Consider the following 17,533-nt stretch of genomic DNA (forward strand, 5'->3'; position numbering starts at 1 on the left):
GCGGGGCCCGTGCCACCCTCGGCGGGTGACCATTTGGCCTGTACCTACACACATCACACACTCACATTACACACATTTACACAGACACATGTATATACTGCTTAAACACCGTGTACCTGCATAAGCACTCACACACGCCAGAGGGGAAAAAATACGCAAACGAACACTCATAACACGAACACACACTAACACATCCAGACGCCTGCATATAGCCGTATCTCAATGTGTGTCAGCAATGAAAATATTTGCTCGTATTTTTTACATTTTTTTCTCGGCGATTGTGATGTGTTATTTTTTCCTTTCGCCTATACATAGATATAGAAGTATCGTGTTGATCCAATTGTGGATTTGATTATCGTTTGAAGGCAAATACACACACAAAAAAAACATTACCTGTGAATCAAAATAATGATTAGCCAGCTGATGGGGAATCAATATTATGATTATCTGTTTCAAGTGAATCAATTCCTTGATTGCCTTTAACTACCTATTCAAATTGTTATGATAGGAGCAATATTAATATTATTTTGCTTAGGAGATAGTTCCAGCATTTCTGTTCAAGATCAGGCATGCTCCTTCTTGAAACACTCTCTTATTTTTATGTGATTGGTAAGTTAGAAATGGTCTGCATTTATGCCCAAATATGGTCATAAGGAATCAATCTTTTGATGCCTCCATATTTTGATTCCAAAGGTCTAGTTTGCCCAACTGAACTGTAAACCAGTGTAAGGTGCGACTGGACAAACACTGGAAGCAACAAGATGTATGACATTCTGGCCTTTTTTAACCCAAGCACCTTGAAGGTAAGGCACGGCTCTCGCGAGATTAAGCAGTAGGTTTTGCACTTTTACAATTCCGGTTATATCTCAGAAGTCAGAAACTAATCGATCTACGATGAAACCATTTTACACAATCATGGCCGGCTTGTGAACCAACAAGTCGATCGCTTCTTCCACATTTTTAAGCTTCAGACGACGGAGATATAGCCTGAATTACACTTAAATTTCTAGGTGCAAAACCTACCGCTAAAAATGAAAACCGCGAGACCTGTACCTACAGGTAAATGTGGTCGCATATAGTTTTTTTTTAAATACGCATTTAGTTTTCCCAAATCCGTTACCTACCTAAGGTGTAACGGATTTGGGAAATAAATCATGCCAAAATAATATGAATGATCTATAATGATAAACGAATTTAAGCATCTGATACTAAAGAAGACTGATCTTGAACGTGATCTTGGTATCATCATTTCAAAGGACCTGAAGGCCACTGCTCACTGTGACGCAGCAGCTAAGAAAGCCATGGTAGCGCTGAGATTACTCAAGATGACTTCCAGTCGTCTCACCACTGAAAACTTCAAGGCTCTCTACACTACTTACGTTCGACCATTCATGGACTACTGTTTGCCAACAGTGGGACCCCATATGGCCCAGGATATACTGAAGTTGGAGAAGATTCAGAGGAGAGCAACCAAACTCGTTCGAGAAATCAGAAATCTTTCTTATGAGGACAGGCTAAGGAAGCTGGACCTGATGAGCATGAAGGACAGGGCTGCTCGTGGTGACCTGTTGCTCAATGTTGTCGTGCACAATCTACAGGAACCAGAAGGATTGTCGTTCTCTGAGAAGGCTGAACAGGACAGTAGCAGATTCAAGGAAATAATAAAGGAGGGTCTGAAGCTCATGGTGGAGACTACAAAAACATTCAGAGTCGGCAAACCGACTGATGGCAAGCCGAGACTCTTGATAGTCACACTTGCCAACATGAATGATAAGCTCGAGATCCTGAAATCTGCTGCTTCACTGAGAGACTCCGCCTGGAGTAATATCTTCATCTCGCCTGATCTCACCTGGAAGGAGAGGGAAAAGGGAAGACAGCTGCGGAATGAACTGGCAAGGAGGAAGGCCTCGGGAGAGGAGCACATCTGGATCAGACATGGTAGGATTGTTCCTATCCCACATGAAAAGAGACGAACAGAAAGAACCCAGGCAGATCAGCCCCCCACTCTGGGAAATGAAAGTCGTGGGAATCTGGCAAGACGAGATGAAGACAGACCTGTCCAGCAGAGTTCTGGACAACCCTCTTCGATCTCCCATCACAAATGACTAGATGAAATGGAGAGAAGTGGTCGAAGGAAACTAACAATTCTGTACACAAACATTGACCAATACTTAAACAAGAGGGAGGACCTGGCCATGTTCATTTCAAACAACGAGCCTGATCTGATACTTTTGTGTGAGGTCATCCCAAAAGCCCAGAGCCATCCAATGCAACCTGCAACCATGGCCCTTCCAAACTATACCATGTTCCTGAACTTTGACCCTGTCAAGGATAAACTGGGACAGGGGGGCGCACGAGGCATCTGCATATTTGTCAGTGCAAAGTGGCAGGCTACAGAGGTGTCTTTCCCAGCCTGCTCTTATGAAGAACAGCTGTGGGTCAAGCTACCTTTGCTAGGTGCTGACCAGCTGCTCATAGGATGTCTGTACAGAAGCCCATCCAGTGACGGAAACACCTCAACTGACAACCTAATATCTCTGCTGAAAACTGTTGTTTCCCAAAAGTTCTCCCACATAGTGATTGCGGGTGATGTGAATATGCCCCAGATCGACTGGAACGATCACTTCTCCCACGCTCCTGATGGTCACTACACCAAAAGGTTTGTTGAGGGCGTACAGGAATGCGGCCTCACCCAGCACGTAACCAAAGCCACAAGATACCGTGCTGGCGAGAGACCAAGCAGCCTGGATATCATCCTCTCCAACGAAGAAGGCCTGGTGACCAACCTTGCTTATCACCCACCTATTGGCAACAGTGACCACATGTTACTACAATTTGAGGTGTGCTGCTACATGCAGCCTGAGGTAGTGAAGGAGGGACGACTCAACTTTAACAAGGGCAACTATCTACGGCTTAACAACCTGATCAGACGGAGACAGTGGCGTGATGAAATGCATATGGATATGCAAGAACGCTACGACACCTTCAAGACCGAGTTAGCCCACCTGGTGAACGCATGCGTCCCCAAAGCGTGTCCAAGGAAAAACAGAAGCATCTACATAAACAGGGAAGCCTTGAGGCTAAAGAACAGGAAAAAGAAGCTCTGGGCCGCTTACACTCGAGAAATGGACGACATCAGTCATGCAAGGTACGTTCGCTGCAAAAACGACCTCAGGCGACTCACCCGAAACCTGCGCAAAGACTTCGAAAGGAGACTGGCCTCCAACCTGAAAGAAAATCCCAAGGGTTTTTGGCGATACGCTGGCTCCAGGATGAAGACTACAAGCGGAGTTGAGAACTTACGCTCTGCGGACGGCACCCTAACTACGAACGACTGCGAGAAAGCGACGACACTGAACGACTTTTTTAATTCAGTCTGCGTCATGGAACCCCCCGGAGAAATCCCGGAGCCGAACAACACCTACCACGGTCCAGCTGTCACTGACATCGATCTCACTGTGGAACTCGTGGGAAAGAAGATGGCTGCCCTACGACCTTTTTCCGCCGCGGGCCCAGATGGAGTGCACCCACGGATCATCAAGGAAACAGCCGACTCGTTAGCAAGCACGCTTACCTCCATCTACCGATCGTCATTGGACACGGGGACCCTGCCGCAGGACTGGAAACTGGCAGATGTGGTTCCAATCTACAAGAAAGGAAGTAAAGATGAACCAGGGAACTACAGGCCAGTCAGTTTGACGTCTGTTCCGTGCAAGCTCTTGGAGTCGATCATCCGCGACCGGCTTATGGCACACCTTAAGTCAGAGAACCTGATCAATGACGCCCAACACGGATTCCGTCCAGGGAGGTCCTGCTCTACTCAGCTGTTGCTAACGATAGAGGATTGGAGCAGCATGATTGAGGGCAACCGACCTGTCGACGTCATATACCTAGACCTGGCCAAGGCGTTCAACACAGTCCCACCTAGACGACTGCTGAGGAAAGTTGAAGCTCACGGCATCGGAGGCAAGATTCTGAGATGGATCGGTGCATTCTTGGAAGGACGGAAGCAGCGAGTCACTGTTGGGAGCAGCAAGTCAGACTGGGCTCCTGTACCAAGCGGTGTTCCACAGGGTTCAGTCCTGGCTCCACTGCTCTTCACGTTGTACGTGAACGACCTGCCGGAGCCGCTAAGCTGCGGGATAAAGATATTCGCCGACGACAGCAAACTCTATCGACCTATCTGCTCTCCGTCCGACTCGGCATCCCTGCAGGAGGACCTGGACGCGGCACTTCACTGGGCAGACAGGTGGCAGCTGGCATTCAACCCTGGAAAGTGCAAGGTGCTCCACATCGGCGGAGGCAACCAGCACCACACATACCGGATGGGGGGAACTACAGTCGCGGAGTCGGATGTCGAGAGAGACCTTGGCGTCCTCATGGATACCCAGCTCAAATTCCGGAAGCAGGCTGCTGCGGCCGTAAGGAAGGCAACACAAGTGATGGCAGTGATTCGTCGGTCCTTCCACCTTCTTGACAAATCAACCCTCCCCCTGCTCCTCAAGGCCCTTGTCCGACCCCACCTTGAGTACGGGAACCTAGTGTGGGGTCCCTTCAACCGGGCGGACCAGCGGCTGGTAGAGCGGGTGCAGAGGCGGGCGACCAAGCTGGTTCCCGATCTTCGACACCTCCCGTATCGAGAGCGTCTGAAAGTGCTGCAGCTACCAACGCTGTACTACAGACGGAGGCGTGGAGATATGATCGCGGTTTATCAGCTGCTCCGCGGTGGACTGGACATGGACCCTCGCAACTTCTTCGAGATGGCAGCCGACAGAACTCCTGCTACAAGAGGACACCAATGGAGACTAGCCAAGCCGCGAGCGGTCTCCAGGATTCGGCGCAACGCGTTCTCCATCCGGGTCATCAACGACTGGAACAGCCTACCGTCAGTGGTCGTCGCATCCGACACCCTGAACCAATTCAAAAACCGGCTTGACGCTCACTGGGCACACCATGCACACGACATCCCTCACGCAGATGAATAGTCAGACGCACGAGGAGCTCGACTAGAAAGGTTTCTAAAGGCCTAGTCTGGCCTATCCAAATTCTGTACTTCGTAAGTAAGTAAGTAAGTAAGTAAGAAACCTACAAGATTCTTACCAACAAGTTAGATATCGACCCCACGAAGCTGTTCAAACTACAAGATAACACAAGGACCAGGGGACACCACTTGAAGCTGGAGAAAAAGAGAGCAGCCCATCACTTCAGAGCCAAGTTTTTCTCGAATAGAGTCGTTACGCCTTGGAATGAGCTCCCTGATCATGTTGTTTCTGCGCCTTCTACAAATGCCTTCAAGAACAGACTCGACCGACACTGGGCTACCACCTGCCATTCCTAGTCATCAATCCTACATATGTCTACTGTTGATCCTTCTATGTACCATCCTACCGGACATGAGCACCAAATAGACCAAGTCTAACCTAGCTCATCAACCTTAACCTTAACCTTAACCTTATCTTAATAACCACTCACCAGATTATATGCAAAATATGTTAAGCTCCCCGCGGTTTTCACGCAAACTCCATCCAACCCAACACCTCCACCACCGAATCGAAGAAATCGAGCGCCCCAAACGCCCCAAATCTCTCGCCCTGCGAACGGCTGTGAAATACATTCAAGGCCGATGCAATTGCTCGGATACTGCCTAGCTTCCAAACATGCTGATTGACATCATTGCCCAAAAAATTAGTTTTGTTTATGTGTTTGAGCATTTCGACTACTGAAAAATAACAGAAAAAATTCAATCAAGAAAAATAGAAATGAAACTCTTTTTTTTAGCAGAAATTGCAGCATTATTTTACAACTGACGTCATTTATCTTTAAAAATATTTGGTCAAATATGGCGCAAGAAAAAATTAAGCAGGCATGTTCTAAAATATCGTTTATGGTGTTCATGTTAGTGAGTGATGCAAATTATATCTATAAACTTAGTAAGATGAAGCTTGAAAATTACGATTGAAGGAATATGTGATTATTACCTGATATCACAAAGTGGGAGATACAAAGTTTTTAATTTAAAAAAATACAAATTCAAGAAATATCAAATTACAACTCCCGAATAAGGAAGAACTTGCACTACTTTTACAGACTGCCGTTGATTAGCTGTCATATCCAGAGCAGATTTGTAAATATAGTTTTTGAACACCTATAATTCTAAGCATTGGAAATTTCAAAAGAGGCGCGTGCAAGGCGGTTATTTCTTATACGTATACGTATCTTGGCGGTTAAATAGTCTATTTCGTGTGATCAGTTATTTTATTGGTCTTATTGCTTTAAGGTAAGTTTTATTGTCATTCTTCGTATTGCTACTATCGTCTATCTGTGCCACATTACATGAACAGCTAAAGAAGATGAAGGAATTGATAGTAGGTACCTAAACAGACAGGGAAACAAGGCCAAGACTGAAGAACTTGAACTTGGTATTGGTTGAAAGTGAAGCCTGAAGGTACCTATTTAGGTAGGCAGGTACCTGAAGACATCTCATAACATTTTATTTCATACGAGGTACCTGAAACATTTCATACCTGAACAGATGAAATGTTTGTGTCACCGCTGTTAAGTTCTGCTCGGCTGCCTTGTTCAGTGGTAGGCGCGCGACCACCACTCTCCCCGATCGGCTAGGGCGGGGTTTCTGACCGCGTCCTGGACAGATGGCACCACTTCCTTCAGCACAGGCACCCACGCGAGGCCTATGAGAAGGGCTGGCCTTCCCTCTTGGCTCTTACTGAGGCTGGCGCGTTTGTTGTTGAGATGCCATGTGGGCACGGCAGATTCCCAATCAAGGAACCATGGTCTCAGCGAACAGTGTCTTGAGCTCCGGTCTTCGACACATCCAGAATGTCATGCTTCTCAAAGGTTGCCCGATCCCTATGTGTATGGCTATGCACTACCATATGTCCTCTGACGCAGCTGCGGCCATTGTGTGCCGCTCAATAGCACCTTTATAGCATCTGTGAGCTTATGCCTGCTCCTTCCCTGATCGATCGAGCCGGGCGCCGAGACGAGACATCTTGCTGCGTCTCACTCGGCCGTTAGGCCCGCTGGCCGGGCTCGGAGTCGATGAGACACCCCCTCAGCCATGCGTCACGTAGAGCCCGTGTGGGAGCAGCGTGACACGGCGTCCACCGCGAGCTTATTGTCTCTGTATTCGGGAACCCCTTCGTCGTGGACTGTATTGTCCGTTGGGCGCATAACGGCTCTGCTGCTGACGCATCCCAGAACTAACAAACAGCAGAACTCCACCGACCCACTGAAAACGTGGCCCCACACCCGTCGCCTGCACTTAATAGTCAATACCCCTGAGCTGATCGACTCGGATCCGTTGTATAGGCATCAACAGATGTATTTATGTGTAGTCTTAGAATAATTTTGACAGCGCTGTGGATACTGACCCCCTGTGTCCCTCAGCGCTGTGGATACTGAGACTGACTGACCCCCTGTGTCCTTCAGCGCTGTGGATACTGAGTACTGACCCCCTGTGTCTCTCAGCTCTGCGGCGATGGTGCCGCCCTCGCGGCTCTCGCAGCTGTTTGTGCGGCCGGACGATGCCGAGCCGATGGAGTTCCACCTGCTGGCGGGCCTGCCGCGCCCGGAGCGCTGCCGGCTGCAGGCGCTGGTGGAGGACCACGGCGGCGCGCTGGTGGCCAACCCGGCGCGCTGTCCGCACGCAGTCACTCTGGGCGCCGGCACGCCGGGATCGCAGCCGCGGCCGGCCGTCTCCGACCGGCCCGACACCTTCAGCACCCAGTGAGTGAGAGGAGGGGCGGGAGGGGCCCTCAGCACCCAGTGAGTGAGAGGAGGGGTGGGAGGGGCCCTCAGCAGTCAGAGAGTTAGAGGAGGGACGGGAGGGGCCCTCAGCAGTCAGAGAGTTAGAGGGACGGGAGGGACCCTCAGCAGCTAGTGAGTGAGAGGAGGGGCGGGAGGGGCCCTCAGCACCCAGTGAGTTGGAGGAGGGACGGGAGTGACCCTCAGCAGCCAGTGAGTGGAGCAGGGCCCTCAGCAGGCAGTGAGTTGGAGGAGGGGCCCTCAGCACCCAGTGAGTGGAGCAGGGACCTTCAGCAGCCAGTGAGTGAGAGGAGGGACTGTAGCCATGTACTTCTGCCGGTCACCGCTAGGCCCATGTACTTCTGCCGGTCGCCGCTAGATGCTGTGAACCACGAGTTACAGTTTTGTTAATAGATGTCGCTTTTACCAGTCTCTAAATTGCTAAAGCCTTCGATTAAGTTGTGCGTCCCCCTTTTAACGTTCCGTTCGCTTAAACTGCTGTATTGTTTGGACAACTGCATTGGCTATGTGTATATTAAAAACCATATGTATTCGTTTATTACATTCGATGTTCTCGCCAACATGTGTGCAATACTAGATAAGTAAGTTCGTATGTAAAATTATATATGTCTCGATTTTGTGGCGAAATACAAGAGATATCTGTATGTTACAGTGTTTCTACTGGCTACACCAGCCAGATTGGTGACCCCGCGTTCTACGCACCATGGGATCGCTATCCCCTCGTGTTCCCAGACACACCGACACTGGCCTGCACCCTGAGCTATCTCCTCCAGCTCTCTTTGTGTAGGAAGGAAGTGGCGGATGGTGTGTCTCCACGAGGATCCTTCTATTGTGCTGTGTGGAACTGGACAACGCCGACTACTACTGCTGCACTACGGACCAGCTACTTCATCGGCTCATCTTACCGAACGGCTACCTCTGCAGCTGCACCGCAGCACCTGCCGATCGCCGGATCGCCGTCGCCGCCACCGATCTTCCCGACCATTGCTCTCGGCAGCCATGGACCAGAAGACCCAGCCTGCCGGCGCCGGTGCAGCCGCCGGAGCCGGTGCAGCCGCCGCCGCCGCCACGCATGCCGCTGCTGCTGCTGCTGCCGCTGCCGCCCAACCGGACTACCTCCGCGTGGCGACCGCGCCACGCAGCCACGTCGCGCCGCCGCGCTTCTTCGAGGAGGACCCCGTGATCTGGCTCGTCCAGCTCGACCTCTTCTTCTCTCAGGCAGCTGTGGACGATGAGCTCAGCCGCTTCCGGATCGCCGCTACTCTCCTTCCTGGCCACCTCCTGCGCGACTTCACCGACATCCTCCGCAACCCTCCTCTAGACCGACCTTACAGCATCCTTTCCGACGCCATCCGTCAGCGGTTCGGCAAATCAGTCGAACAGCGTCTTCGCTGCCTGCTCTCTGGCCAACAACTCGGCGACAGGCGTCCTTCCCAATTCCTTCGGCATCTCCTGGACCTTGCTGAAGCTGAAGGCTCACAAGATTCCCCGCTCATCCGCCAGATCTTCCTCAATGCTCTTCCGCCTCGGACTCAGCCCTTCCTCCAGTGCCTGCCGCCTGGGACGGACCTTGCGACCATCGCTAGCACTGCCGACCGACTCCTGGAGCTTCCGCAGCAGTCGGACGTCGCTGCACCTACCTCAGGCCTTCTCGCCGCGGTATCGACTTCTGCGTCTGCTGCAGCCTCACCTGCTGCTCCTGCAGGACCCTTCCACCTCCAAGACCTGATGAGCCAGCTGCTGACTGGTATCACGGCCCTCACAACATCAGTCGCCACACTGGTGGACGAGACGCGCCGCCGAGAGAGGTCTGCATCCCGTGCCCCCGGCCGCGCTCGCCACCGTCCACCACGCGACCTGTCTGCTGCTGCCCGGTCACCCAGCCCTGCAACCAACACGTCTACCGGCGCTGGTGCTTCCTTCTGCTGGTACCACCACAAGTTCGGTACCAACGCGCGCTCATGTCAGTCACCGTGCTCGTGGTCTACAACCGCAACTCAGACCTCGGGAAACCAGCAGTAGGACAGGTGACACAGACGTCTGCACCTGCCCTGCTCAACCCTGACGTCCCTCCAGCAAGCGGCCTTCTGAGACTCAAGGACAACAACACTGGTATCACCTTCCTCATCGACACTGGAGCCGAGTACAGTGTTCTTCCAGCGACACCCACCGATCGTGCTCGCGGAACCAACGGACTGGATCTGCAAGCAGCCAACAACAGCAGCATCCAGACCTATGGTCAGCGCATGCTCACGCTTTCTCTCGGCCTCAGAAGAGATTTCAACTGGATCTTCATCATCGCGGACGTCTCCCATCCTCTCCTAGGAGCCGACTTCCTCTCCTCGTATGATCTCCTCGTCGACACCAAGAGAGGCCGTCTCATCGACCACCTAACTGAGTTGTCTTCACCTGCTTCCCACTCTTCAGTGCCATCCACCGGACTGACAGCCGTCGTCGGAACCGACAACCCAACATTCCTTAACCTCCTTCGAGAATTCCCCAGCCTCACCCAGCCGTCACATCACCCGGAGCCACAGCACTCAGTCCGACATCACATCGAGACTACCGGCCCTCCGGTCTTCTGCCGCCCACGCCGTCTGGATCCAGCTCGACTCGCCACTGCCAAGGCAGAGTTCCAGCGCCTTCTCAGTCTCGGAGTCATCCGACCCAGCAGCAGTCGGTATGCATCACCGCTGCACATGGTGCCCAAGTCGTCTGGAGATTGGAGACCCTGTGGTGATTACCGTGCACTTAACCGCATCACAGTGCCTGACCGGTACCCACTACCACATCTTCACGACTTCACTGCCTGCCTCGCTGGGACATCGATCTACTCTCGGCTCGACCTCGTCAGGGCCTTCAACCAGATACCGATGGCCCCAGAAGACATCGCCAAGACAGCGATCACAACGCCCTTCGGCGCCTTCGAGTTCCTCCGTATGCCGTACGGTCTCCGGAACTGCGCTCAGACCTTCCAAAGGTTCATGGATCACATCCTCCGTGGCCTGGACTTCGCCTTCGTCTATGTAGACGACATCCTCATCGCCAGCAGCAGCATCTCGGAACATCTCACACACCTCCGAGAGGTCTTCAGCCGTCTTTCCCGCAACGGTGTGCTCCTCAACCCATCGAAGTGCGCCTTCGGCATGGAAAGCATCTCCTACCTCGGCCACCAGATCTCCAGCGGAGGCATCACTCCTCTCGATGATCGAGTCAGCGCGATCAAGAACTTCGACCGTCCAGAGTCAAAGAAGAGCCTCAAGAAGTTCCTGGGGATGATCAACTTCTACCACCGCTTCATCCCACACGCTGCTGCTCTTCTGGCACCTCTCCACGGCCTGACTGCCTCAGACGACCGAGCTGCTTCAGTCACGTGGACCCCAGAGGCAGACGCCGCCTTCTCTGCAGCCAAAGCCGCCCTCGCTGACGTCACCCAGCTCGCTCATCCCGTCAAAGATGCAGCTCTGAGCCTCAGCACTGACGCCAGCAGCACAGCAGCCGGCGCCGTGCTCCACCAGCGAGTTGGTGGTTCTCTTCAGCCTCTCGCCTTCTTCTCGCGCAAGTTCACGCCCACCCAACGCCGCTACAGCACCTTTGGACGGGAATTACTCGCCATGTACCTCGCCGTGCGACATTTCCTGCCCTATCTGGAAGGATGCGACTTCGAGATCCTCACGGACCACAAGCCGCTCGTCTTTGCTCTCAAGGCCAACGGCAACGCCAACCATTCTCTCCGTGAACAACGTCACATGGACCTGATTCTGCAGCACACCAGCAAGATCGGACATGTTCCTGGACACCTCAACCCGGTAGCTGACGCCATCTCACGGATCAGCTCAGTGTCTGCGCCAGCTTCTGCCGCAGCTACACCTTCACCCGGCCTTCTGAGCCTGGCCGACATCGCCCTACACCAAGCCAACGATCCTGACCTGCCGAAGCTGCAACAATCCTCATCTCTGATCATCCGTGACTTCCCAGTCCCTGATCATCCGCATCTACGTCTCTGGTGCGACACCTCAACGGCCACACCTAGACCTGTAGTCCCAGCCAGACTCCGCCCTTCCATCATCAAGAGCTTCCACGACTTGTCTCATCCTGGCATCAACGCTACGTGTCATCTCATCTCATCGAGGTTCATCTGGCCCCACATCAACGCGGACATCCGTGCCTTCGTCCGGAGCTGCCAGCACTGCCAGCGTGCCAAGATCCAGCGCCACACGAAGCCACCCATGGGCAGCTTCCAGCCACCTGACTCTCGCTTCCTGCACATCCACATCGACCTTGTCGGACCACTTCCTCCGTCCCATGGCAACTCCTATCTCCTGACTGTCGTCGACCGCTTCACCCGATGGCCCGAGGCAATTCCTCTGCCCACCATGGACGCCGTCACGGTGGCTCGGCATCTCGTCAGCGGCTGGATCGCCCGCTTCGGAGTACCCGAACTCATCACCACCGACAGAGGATCCCAGTTCGAGTCCCGCCTCTGGACAGAAGTCTCCAAGCTTCTCGGCACCTCTCGGATCCGGACCTGCGCCTACCACCCAGAAGCAAACGGGATGGTAGAGCGCTTCCACCGCCAACTGAAGTCAGCTCTGCGGACCGATGACGACGCCGCCTCCTGGTCGGACCGACTTCCTCTGGTGCTACTCGGAGTGCGCACGGCCCTCAAGGAGGATCTCGGATGCACCGCTGCAGACCTAGTCTATGGTTGCAGTCTTCGACTTCCTGGTGACTTCCTCTCCCCCATGTCGTCGGACACTTCTTCTGATCCGGCTTCCCTAGCCTCTCGTCTCCGCGCTGCCATGTCGGAGCTCCGTCCAACTCCTCCTCGTCCTGGCTCCCGCCAAATCTTCATCTCTCAAGACATGCAAACCTGCTCCCACATCTTCATCCGACGCGATTCGCATCGCTCTCCTTTCCAATACGTCTATGACGGTCCTTATCGTGTCCTATCCCGCGACCAGCACACCGTCACCATCGACCGTCTCGGGCGACGCGACACCGTCACCCTGGCTCGGTGTAAACCGGCCTTCACGGACAACATGCCTGCCGCAACGCCGCCTGCAGCACCGGACGTCCTGGTGAACGACACGCCTACTACAGCGACAGACAGCTCGGTGGACCGCCCGCCTGCTGCATCGCCTGCACCCAGCCGCTCAGGTGCCCCCGGCGGCTCTCACCCGGCTCGCCGCGTGCCGCCGGACCCGCCGCCTGCTTCGCCGCCCCCTCTCCGTCGTTCGTCGCGTCTTCGCCGCCAAACATCTTTTTATGGTGTTTAACTAGGGCGGGGGAGTGATGTAGCCATGTACTTCTGCCGGTCACCGCTAGGCCCATGTACTTCTGCCGGTCGCCGCTAGATGCTGTGAACCACGAGTTACAGTTTTGTTAATAGATGTCGCTTTTACCAGTCTCTAAATTGCTAAAGCCTTCGATTAAGTTGTGCGTCCCCCTTTTAACGTTCCGTTCGCTTAAACTGCTGTATTGTTTGGACAACTGCATTGGCTATGTGTATATTAAAAACCATATGTATTCGTTTATTACATTCGATGTTCTCGCCAACATGTGTGCAATACTAGATAAGTAAGTTCGTATGTAAAATTATATATGTCTCGATTTTGTGGCGAAATACAAGAGATATCTGTATGTTACAGTGTTTCTACTGGCTACACCAGCCAGAGGACACTCAGCAGCCATTGGGTTAGAGGAGGGACAGGAAGGACCCTCAGCACCCAGTGAGTTGGAGGAGGGACGGGAGGGACCCTCAGCAGTCATTGGGTTAGAGGAGGGACGGGAGGGGCCCTCAGCGCCAGTGAGTGAAGGAGGGACACTCAACAGCCATTGGGTTAGAGGAGGGATGGGAGGGGCCCTCAGCGCCAGTGAGTGAAGGAGGGACGGGGAGGGAGGGACTGATCCTTCAGCAGGCCGGGCGCCGAGCCGCTCTGTGTCCGGTCTGTGTGTCCGTTCCCTGTGTGCTGAGCCTGTCTGTCTGTGTGCCCGGGCAGGTTCCTGGACGAGTGTGTGCGCCGCGGCCGGGTGGTGAGCCTGTGCCCGTTCCCTGTGTGCTGAGCCTGTCTGTGTGCCCGGGCAGGTTCCTGGACGAGGTGTGCGCCGCGGCCGGGTGGTGAGCCTGTGCCCGTTCCCTGTGTGCTGAGCCTGTCTGTCTGTGTGCCCGGACAGGTTCCTGGACGAGTGTGTGCGCCGCGGCCGGGTGGTGAGCCTGTGCCCGCTCCCTGTGTGCTGAGCCTGTCTGTGTGCCCGGGCAGGTTCCTGGACGAGTGTGTGCGCCGCGGCCGGGTGGTGAGTCTGTGCCCGTTCCGGCTGCAGCCCACCTCGCTGTACAGCCGGCCGGGCCAGGTGAACGCCGTGCTGCTGGGACGCTGCGCCCGCTCCGACCTGGCCGTGGTGACGGCGCTGCCCGACTCCGACTCGGACGACGAGCTGCGGCTGCTGACGGCCGCCGGGGAGCCGGGCCGCGGCGCCGCGCCCTACCGCGGCCGGCTCCGCTTCAGCCGCGAGAAGGACGAGGCGCTGGTGCGCTTCGTGGCCGAGCACGGCTGCCAGCGCTACGCGCCGCCGACGGCGCCCAAGTTCTGGCACCTGAAGGCGTTCCTGCTGCCGGCGCTGCTGGCCGACCATCCGCCACTGTCGCTGCACACCCACTTCATCAAACAGGTGGGACGGGTGCACGGCGGTAACACTGCCGGAACGCTAGGTGTGGGGCAGATGGACAGCAGAAATACCATGAGAGTGGGGCAGGCTGTGACCAGTCATGGGAGCTGAATGCTGATAGCCCAAAGGGATTCTTTATTAACCCGGGATAAGGGACCGCCGCTTCTGTAAGGCTTTTGCTGCAGCGACTCTATGTTACCCGATGTGTGTGTGTGTGGTGTGCTGGTGATCTGACGCGGCCGCTCTCTGACCCGGTTCCGACGGCGGCGTCTCGGGCGCTCGGCAGGTGAGGCCGCGGCTGGCCGACTTCAAGTCGACGGTGCCGGTGCACCTGGTGGCGCGGGCGGCCGAAGCCACGGCCACGCGTCTGGCGCTCACTGAGGACGAGCGGCGTGCCGTGGAGCAGCGCGAGCGGGACGACAGCCGGCAGCGGCAGCGGCGGCTCCGGCAGCGGCCCAGCTCCGCCGGCGACTCCGACACCAGCGCCGACGACCTGCTCTGCGTCACCGACTCGGAGAGCGAGCCGGGCCGCGCCACCGCCGCCCCGGCCGACACTCCCGCCGGCTCCGAAGCCGCTTCTGCCGCTGAAACGGCCGCTGTGAGCACGGTGCTGGAGACGGCCCCCAGTGCTGAGGGTGCTGAACTGGAGACTGCCCCCAGTGCTGAAGGTGCTGAACTGGAGATATCCCCCAGTGCCGAGGGTGCTGAACTGGAGACGGCCCCCAGTGCCGAGGGTGCTGACCTGGAGACGGCCCCCAGTTCTGAGGGTGCTGAACTGGAGACGGCCCCCAGTGCCGAGGGTGCTGAACTGGAGACGGCCCCCAGTGCTGAGGGTGCTGAACTGGAGACGGCCCCCAGTTCTGAGGGTGCTGAACTGGAGACGGCCCCCAGTGCCGAGGGTGCTGAACTGGAGACGGCCCCCAGTGCCGAGGGTGCTGAACTGGAGATGGCCCCCAGTGTCGAGGGTGCTGACCTGGAGACGGCCCCCTGTGCCGAGGGTGCTGAACTGGAGACGGCCCCCAGTGCCGAGGGTGCTGAACTGGAGACGGCCCCCAGTGCCGAGGGTGCTGAACTGGAGATGGCCCCCAGTGTCGAGGGTGCTGACCTGGAGACGGCCCCCTGTGCCGAGGGTGCTGACCTGGAGACGGTCTCCAGTGCCGAGGGTGCTGAGCTGGAGACGGCCCCCGGTGCTGAGGGTGCTGAGCCGGCCGCCGAGGGCGCTGATTTGACGACAGCCCCGGCCGCGTTAGGTGACGAGTCGGACTTTGTCCCGCCGACCAGCCCATCGGAGTGCTCGTCTTGTGGCGACAGCGATGAGACGGTACGTATCCCGGCAGCCGTGCAGCAGGTTATGGCGGCGCGCTGGAGCGGCGGCGCCGCGCGGCCCTCCTATTCGCCGATACTGTCGCGCCACACCAGGCGCCGCCGCCGGCCGCCAGCCGCCGGAGCCGCCGCTGGGAGCCCGCAGCTCTCCCCGGAGCTGGCCCCGGAGCCGGAGCCGGAGCCGGCGCTCGGCGACTCCCGGCGCTCCCTCTCGCCGGCGTTCCAGTCGGCGTTGTCCGATTCAGACGCAGCCGGGCCGAGCCACGCGGCGGACGCACAGCGGACAGACACCACGCGCCGGCTGCGCAGCTTCCGAATGCGCCGCCGGGCGGGTGAGGGCGGCTCCCCGCGCGCCGCCCGCCGACCGGAGCCCGGCGGAGAGCCGACGGCAGGCTCCCCCAGCCGGCGGGCGCGCGACGCGGGCCGCCGGGGCCGCCGGCTCTACAGCCACCCGCCGCTGCCGGAGGAGTACCCGGAGCGCGCGGCCGCCGGGCGCCGGCTGCGCTCGGCCAGTGGCTCAGGGAGCTCGGCGTCGAGCTCGGACGACTTCCAGCCGCCGCCCAGGAAGGCGACACGGCTGGACGGCGAGCGGTCTGCCCAGCCCGGCCCGTCCGGCCTGAGACCGGCGCGGAGAAGTCGCCGGCTGAGCTCCTCCGACAGCGCCGCCAGCCCGGACCCGGCGCGGCGTTCACGCCGACTGGGCTCCTCCGACAGCGCCGCCAGCCCGGACCCGGCGCGAAGTCGCCGGCTGAGCTCCTCCGACGGCGCCGCCAGCCCGGACCCGTCTCGGAGAAGTCGCCGGCCGAGCTCCCCCGACAGCGCTGCCAGCCCGGACCCGTCTCGGCCGGCGCGGAGAAGTCGCCGGCTGAGCTCCTCCGACGGCGCCGCCAGCCCGGACCCGTCTCGGCCGGCGCGGAGAAGTCGCCGGCTGAGCTCCTCCGATTACGGCGGCGACGCTGATTCGTCTGCGCGGTCGCGGCGCGAGCGGCAGGCGTACTCGTGGGCCGAGGAGGAGGTGCTGCTGCGCCGGGTGCTGGCCGAGCAGGCGGCCGGCGGCCTGCTGGGCGGCCGACGCGTCTGGGAGCGGCTGCAGGACAGCGGCGTGCTGCCGGGCCGCTCCTGGCAGTCCCTGAAGGAGCACTGGCGCCGGATGGCGCCGCGGCTCCGCAACAGCGCCCGGCTGACCGAGAGCCAGCGGCGCCAGCTGTGCCGCGCGCTGCGCCGGCCGGCCGGGCCGGGCCGCCGCGGCGCGCCGGCGCGGCCCTACACGCGCGCCGAGGACCTGGCCATGCTGCGGTACCTGCAGGAGGAGCCGCGCCGCGCGCTCGGCGTCTCGGGCCGCGCGCTGTGGCAGGAGATGGCCGCGGCGCTGGCCAGGCCCGGCCGGCCCACCAGGAGCTGGCAGTCTTTGAAAGAGCGCTTCCACAAGCGGATCGCGCCGGCGCTCCGCGAGTACCGGGAGGTGGACAGCGCCTTCCGCCGCTCCCTGGCCGACCGGCTGTGCCTGTGACGGCCGCGCACTTTTTATCGGTTCGTGCGTGCAGTGGGTGTGTGTCTGCATGCTCGTGTGGTTGGCTGTGATCATCGCATCGCCTGTTTGGTAGGTACGACACGTTGGGGGTAACGCCGCGCGCTCATGAGCTTTTGTTTTCACGGCCTACGATCGACTGAAAAGTCAGTGTACAAAACTTTGTATAGTGCACAGCCAAGATATATCTTAATACAATAATTTTCGTATACTTCTGGTTTGGGATGA

General features: G+C 57.2%; 2 protein-coding genes across 7 annotated transcripts in view; one reads left to right on the forward strand and one right to left on the reverse strand.

The window, feature by feature from the left end:
* Positions 1 to 5,616, reverse strand: part of LOC122364709 (2-oxoglutarate dehydrogenase, mitochondrial-like) — a 60,651-nt gene extending 55,035 nt beyond the window's left edge. For 2 of the 4 annotated variants that reach the window (XM_043335361.1, XM_043335359.1), the window contains exon 1: positions 5,473 to 5,616. The gene's annotated coding sequence lies outside the window, so the exon portion shown is untranslated. The remainder of the gene's footprint in view (positions 1 to 5,472) is intronic. The other 2 variants (XM_043335358.1, XM_043335360.1) reach the window with 2 other exon arrangements.
* Positions 5,617 to 6,100: 484 nt separating this feature from the next.
* On the forward strand, positions 6,101 to 17,516 carry LOC122364710 (nucleolar protein dao-5-like). Of its 3 annotated transcripts, none has more exons than XM_043335362.1 (4): positions 6,101 to 6,277; positions 7,489 to 7,746; positions 14,049 to 14,457; positions 14,741 to 17,516. In XM_043335362.1, exons 2-4 carry the CDS (start codon positions 7,499 to 7,501, stop codon positions 17,285 to 17,287), a joined length of 3,204 nt encoding a protein of 1,067 aa, XP_043191297.1. In that variant the 5' UTR covers positions 6,101 to 6,277; positions 7,489 to 7,498; the 3' UTR covers positions 17,288 to 17,516. The 3 variants fall into 3 exon arrangements, with proteins under 3 accessions (XP_043191297.1, XP_043191298.1, XP_043191300.1); XM_043335363.1 differs by lacking the exon at positions 6,101 to 6,277 and adding an exon at positions 6,291 to 6,457; XM_043335365.1 differs by lacking the exon at positions 6,101 to 6,277 and adding an exon at positions 6,291 to 6,445.
* Positions 17,517 to 17,533: the final 17 nt, after the last annotated feature.

This window comes from Amphibalanus amphitrite, unplaced genomic scaffold, assembly GCF_019059575.1.
Source record: "Amphibalanus amphitrite isolate SeventyFive unplaced genomic scaffold, NRLGWU_Aamphi_draft 000693F_arrow, whole genome shotgun sequence".
Lineage (NCBI taxonomy): Eukaryota > Metazoa > Arthropoda > Thecostraca > Balanomorpha > Balanidae > Amphibalanus > Amphibalanus amphitrite.

Excerpts from the sequence above, each read along its gene's own strand:
- LOC122364710 (XM_043335362.1), top strand. The coding sequence starts at position 7,499 with ATGGTGCCGCCCTCGCGGCTCTCGCAGCTGTTTGTGCGGCCGGACGAT. Across the intron at positions 7,747-14,048 it reads CCCGACACCTTCAGCACCCA|GTTCCTGGACGAGTGTGTGC; the intron begins GTGAGTGAGAGG and ends GTGCCCGGGCAG. Across the intron at positions 14,458-14,740 it reads ACACCCACTTCATCAAACAG|GTGAGGCCGCGGCTGGCCGA; the intron begins GTGGGACGGGTG and ends GGCGCTCGGCAG.